General features: G+C 34.5%; 1 protein-coding gene across 1 annotated transcript in view; it reads right to left on the bottom strand.

Annotated features, from left to right (window-relative positions):
• Positions 1-6,000, bottom strand: part of DAPK1 (death associated protein kinase 1) — a gene marked incomplete at its 5' end in the record, with an annotated part of 48,224 nt that overhangs the window by 20,807 nt on the left and 21,417 nt on the right. Inside the window, one exon of the mRNA XM_015827088.2 lies at positions 1,842-1,940. Within this exon, the coding sequence (XP_015682574.2) occupies positions 1,842-1,940 (99 nt within the window). The remainder of the gene's footprint in view (positions 1-1,841; positions 1,941-6,000) is intronic.

The raw sequence follows: 6,000 nt of genomic DNA, 5'->3' as shown, positions 1-6,000 counted from the left end.
TTTTTTTTTTAGCAAGAGGGAGTTATTTTACTTGCAGATTCTAGAGCTTGGAACAATTTATATTTATTTTTATCCCTCTATATCTTTGCAAAGAATAATTAGATCAACAAATGTAACATAAGCGATAGCTAAAAATATACACATGCAAATAAGGATTTAAATTTCCTATTTTGGCTGGCACAAACATAAGAATAGAAATAACCAGACGAAGATGTTATTCAAAATGCAGGAATTGTGTACAATGTAACATTTATTTAGGCCTAATGCATTACAGATTAGTGGTTACCATTTTTGATATTACTAGGAGTCAATTTATACAGCTAGAATAATCACATTTTTCTCCGACCTCCATGTCTTTTCCCCCTTAACCTTAGCCTTATTTTGTCCATATTCTGCTTTTTGGTGAAGATGATTACAAGCACCACAGAATTCTATGATTCAATATTTTCTGACTGATCATGTGCCATTAAGTTGGTGTCAACTCTTAGCGATCACATAGATTTCCTCCATGAAGTTCTGTCCCTAGCCTTGTCCTTGCTTTGCCATGGTATCTGAGTTTATCCACCTTGCTGCTGAATATCCTCTTCTTCTACTTCCTTCCACATTTCCCACCATTATAGATCTTGACAGACTTGAACACTGGGCCCTATCTAACAAAATGAAATTCAACATGGAGAAAAATAAAGTCTTACACTTAGGCAAGAAAAACCAAAAGTACACAAATAGATTGGGTGAAACCAGGCTTAATAGCAGCAACTGTGAGAGGGATCTTGGAGTCTTAGTGGACAATCAATTAAATATGAGCCAACAGTGTGCAGCGGCAGCTAAAAAAGCCAATGCAATCCTAAGTTGCATTAACAGAGGGATTCAATCAAAATCACGTGAGGTACTAATATCACTCTTTATTATAAAGCCTTAGTAAGACCATACCTAGAATACTGCAATCAATTTTGGTCTCCACACTATAAAAAAGATGTTGAGACTATGGAGAGAGTGCAGAGAAGAGCAACAAGGATAATTAGGGGACTGGAGGCTAAAACATATGAAGAACGGTTACAGGAACTGGGCATGGCTAGTCTAGTGAAGAGAAGGACCAGGGGAGACATGATAGCAGTGTTCCAATATTTGAGGGGCTGTCACAGAGAGGAGGGGGGTCAACCTATTTTCCAAAGCACCTGAAGGCCAGACAAGGAATAACAGATGAAAACTGATCAAGGAGAGATTCAACCTGGAAATAAGGAGAAATTTCCTGACAGTGAGAACAATCAACCAATGGAACAGACTGCCTTCAGATGTTGCTGATGCTTCATCACTGGAGGGTTTCAAGAAGAAACTGGATTGCCATCTGTCAGAAATGGTGTAGGGACTCCTGCTTGGGCAGGGGCTGGACTAGATGACCTAAAAGGTCCCTTCCAACTCTGTTATTCTATTCTACATCCAAGGCCACTGAGTTCTTTACATCTGTGACATATTATTACCATATATTTAGAATTTGAAACTTTTCCTGGTATTGGGAATATTTTCACAATGCAGATCTATTTATATCATTGTTTCTAGCCACGAAGTGACCCTTGGAAATTCTTAGCCAGATTCAATACAGTTAGACTTAAAACTTATTGATGCATATGCATGTAGCTTATAGTTTCTCTGCCAATTCAAAACTCTCAGAGCCAGTTATTCTATATAAACAAAGAACAAACCCTTCACTCACTTGCACTGATGTTACCTAGTTGGGTAATGAACCATCTGCAAACAAACAACCAAACTCATGGAGTTCTAAGGACTTCACTGTTTTTAATATAAAACTGCTAATAAGCAGAAAACAAATAGGTCATACTTACAGATGTTAAAGCCTCCACATTAGCCCCACTAAGACAGAGGTACCGGACCACATCAAGGATTCCATTATTTGCAGCCAGATGTAAAGGAGTTCGCCCATACTATAAAATAAACACGGTATTTTTGCTAAATAATAAACTGGTAAATCTACAAATTCATTTTGTGGTCAGTTGGCAAAGAAAAACATGCCCTCAGTAGAACAGTTTAAATACATCAAGCAACTTATAATGGGAAAAGTTCCATAAAATGCCCATTTTACAGAAATGAGTCATATAAGAGCATAACAACAACAGGACAGCTGGTCATCTCAGATGCACATTTGATTTTCATTTCCTCTGGGCCAAGTGAGTAAACTTTACTTACATTAGAAATTAAAAATTAATTTTAAATTTTCATGCACTGCTATATCCTTGCTCTTAAAAATGTTATGAACTTCCATCTTTACAGTTCAGATGACGGCAATTCTTTAGAGCTGTCCAGACTCATATACGTACTACTATAATTTCAGCTATACAGACAACTCCCACAAAGTGCACAGATTTATTGAGCCAAGCATAAATTGTTCCAAGATATATTTATAGCATACAAAGAGCTTTTAATTTATTTTGAGTTTAGCCTTGCCTACTAATCTGAAGTGAAACAGGACAAAGATAATTTCCTCATAGTAAAAAACAAAAACAAAAAACTACAAACTCAAAATAAGTTCGTCATCAGCTAGTAAATTATGACAAATAAGTAAATATTAGGATAACTCACATGAGAGGGGAAACAAGGGAATTTCCATTTTATGTTTTAATTTCTGTTGTGGTGAGAAAGAATTCTGCTGTTCAAATATAGCAGAAATTCCTGGAATTTTGAATTTTGTCAATAGCTTTATTCTGTACTGATGACTTTACACCAATTGAACATTAGGAAGCAAGATGAATTTATCAATTAAATATATATCAGTAGATAGTAGGAAAAACTGACAAATGGATTAATCTCCTGACAGTTTATGAATTTGTGGAATTAGAATACTAGCAGAAAGATGATATATAATCAAAAGTCTACTTTTCTTATATTCTTTTAGGAAGGAACAAAAACATCACCCTTTTCTATCCAATTCTCTGAATCCCCTTCTCAATTATATTGCAATACAATTCTGAGATTTTAGATTGATAACGATTTAATCTTGAACAATACAATAATGCTTACTGTCCAGTAGAAAAAACTATGAAATGTGTATAAAAAGAACATATTGTCTCTTCTACCCATTTTACAAAGCCTGGAAAATATGTGCAATTTTTTTTATCTTTCAAAATTTTTAGTTTATTCATAAAAGATTAAAATACAAAATACCAAAATATAAAAAAACAGAAAAAATACAACAAAAAAGATATTAACAAAAAGTGTTTTTAAAAAATAACTAAAACTAACACATATACACCTAATGTTCTCCCGAGTTGAATGCTAATTATAATGTAACAATATTATTTTCCCACCCCTTGGCGAAAAGGCAAAACCACTAAATCTACTCGCAAACTGTTAGCCCAGTGGTTCTCAGCCTTTTTAATGCCGCGACCCCAACAGGTCGTAAGTCGAGGACTAAACCGGTCATAAGTCGAGGACTAAACAGGTCGTACGTTGAGGACTAAACCGGTTGTAAGTCAAGGACTACCCAACCGGTCGTAGGTCGAGGACTTTCCCTGCCCGGGAGCGCCGCACATGCGTGGTTCCGCCCCCTGCACCGGCCGAGGCGTAGCTGGCAAGCGGCAGAGACGGAGCAAGCCGACCACCAGCTGGCCCAACTCAAGGGAGGTAAGGCACCCACCGGAAAAGAGAAAAAAATGGCGGACAGCCTTGCTTGGCGACCCCCGTGAAATGGTCGATCGACCCCAAATGGGGTCGCGACCCATAGATTGAGAACCGCTGTGTTAGCCTGTCATCTATAAACTATATTAATAACAAAATAGTTAACAATAAAAGCAATAATAATGAACTTATTATGTAAGAGTATAAGAATAATAAAAATTGTAAATAATAAGAAAAAGACAAGGTTAAAAATGCAAAACCCTCTGTTAACAAACTGTTATTGTAATCAACTGGCTTCAATATTCAATCATCCCAAATATTAATCCTAATTGATACCAGATCTAATATCCATATTTGCTTCTTTATACTATCTCTTATCAATTGCTGATTGATTAGATACAATAAGTCAAGTCTCCAAAGCCAATCTATCTTCCTCCCAAAAAATCAGATAAAATCATTCCTCAAATAGATGTATGAAATCCATTTCCCATTCTCCATCAAACCCACTAAAACAAAAAGCCATTTATTCACCCTACAAGTTGGATCTATATATGTGGGGCTTAGAATACAACACTTCTCTCAGACACTGAGAATTTTTTATTACATTTGTGGTAGTTATCATCTATCTCTTAATATTTTTTTTTAATTACACTAAAAGAAGTGAATTCCTTCTACAGAAATCTAGAAAAATAAAAATATAAAATAAAATATTGAACTATACAAACAGAAACACTCTGACAAGTAGTAATACTTTTAGCAGTTTTATTTTTCAAAGACAATTTCTTTAATCTATATAAAACTGTCTAAATTTCTGGTCCTGCAAGGAGACATCTTGTTTTATAAGATCTCCACATGTTCTCAAAGTCTGCTCAACAAACTAGGGAATTCCTCTGGAATTCTATCTCAAAGCACTTGGTTGCTTTATTTGTGCTAATGTTATTCTCAGAAGAAGTTGAATAAAAGCAACTACAAGCCAACCTTTATTTGGAAACATCTATCTCCCTTTGGAACCAATTCCAAATTCCTTCCATGCACTACTCCCCCAAAACTTTTTGTGCCAAATCCTCTGGACCAAACAAAGATAAGATAATTGAAATAACAAAAACTGGATTGTTTGCTCTTAATTCTGCTTTCCTGATAAACAGTTTCTAGCATGGCTCTGGTTTTAATTGCTCAATCAGTCAAGATTAAAATAATAGAAGACGACAGAGGGCTCATTTACATAAACTTTTTACTTGGCAGCTGGTGACATTTACACTTAAAAATGATTCAAATATATGATTTCACGGGATCAGCTAAAAATCCAACGTTTTCATTTTGAAGTTTTAGCACAGAAGGTCACAAGGTTTTATTTTAGATGACAAAACTATACTGCAATTCTATTTAATTCTCTAAAATTCAAAAATGTTCCTTAATGCTAGCACTTTTGAAATCAACTGCTTTTTTTGGAGGCTAAAATGTTTCATTATTCAGATGTCGTTCATTATCCAGTAGCAGACATCCAAATCTGTCTTGTTTTTTCATCATCTATCAACACCATTTGAAAATAGTTCTATAAGGAAATCCAAACAATCAAGATAGTTATTTAGATTTTATTTATTATTTTTCCATATTTCATGTAATTTACTAACCCATTTCCACAAAGCAAGTATATGAGGTATTGAGCTTTTAAATATCATTACTAGAAGAACAGAATATATTTTTGCATTGCAGTTAATACTAATTTTTGAATGTGTACTGAAAGGAGAAATGCTAAAGAATATTATCTGACAGCTGTTTGTGATTAATTAAATGAGAAAAAAGAGAAAAAGAAAAAATAGAATTTGTCAGAGGGATCTCCTCCCTAACTCTTTCTGATTTATAAAACATAATCATTCTTCTATCCTTTATCATCCATAAACTTTTTTTGCAGTTAAATATTGATTTACTTAGAGCAGTCGCCTCCTTATTCCACCTGCTACACAGAATGGAACAGCTTGATAATTATGTTGAGAGAAAGGTTCATCTACCTGCTATTGAAAAATACAACTGAATAACTAACTTGGAAATACAGACGTATACTAATTATATTCGATCAGTCCTACAGCTTGCACTGCATACTAATCACTTATTTGGACAATGACACAGAAGAGATACCTATGCAAGATAATACAGCTTCAAAAATTCAAAACCAAGTAAGCTGTTAATAGTTACAAAAAAGGACAAAAAGCAGTTTTCATTAGGAAAGTTAGCAAACAGATGCTGATGGCACCATACAGTACAATATTTATTCTCCTACTGGCTCTAATGGCTGTAGGGAAAAATCCCTCTATGTCCTTAAAACATAGCTATTGCACAAAAATTAAATCCTGTATTTTTCCCAAATATAAA

The sequence above is a fragment of the Protobothrops mucrosquamatus genome, unplaced genomic scaffold, assembly GCF_001527695.2.
Source record: "Protobothrops mucrosquamatus isolate PMUCROS unplaced genomic scaffold, P.Mucros_1.0 scaffold3488, whole genome shotgun sequence".
NCBI lineage: Eukaryota > Metazoa > Chordata > Lepidosauria > Squamata > Viperidae > Protobothrops > Protobothrops mucrosquamatus.
The sequence above is the reverse complement of the archived record's forward strand: the minus strand, read 5'-3'. Positions and strand labels throughout refer to the sequence as shown.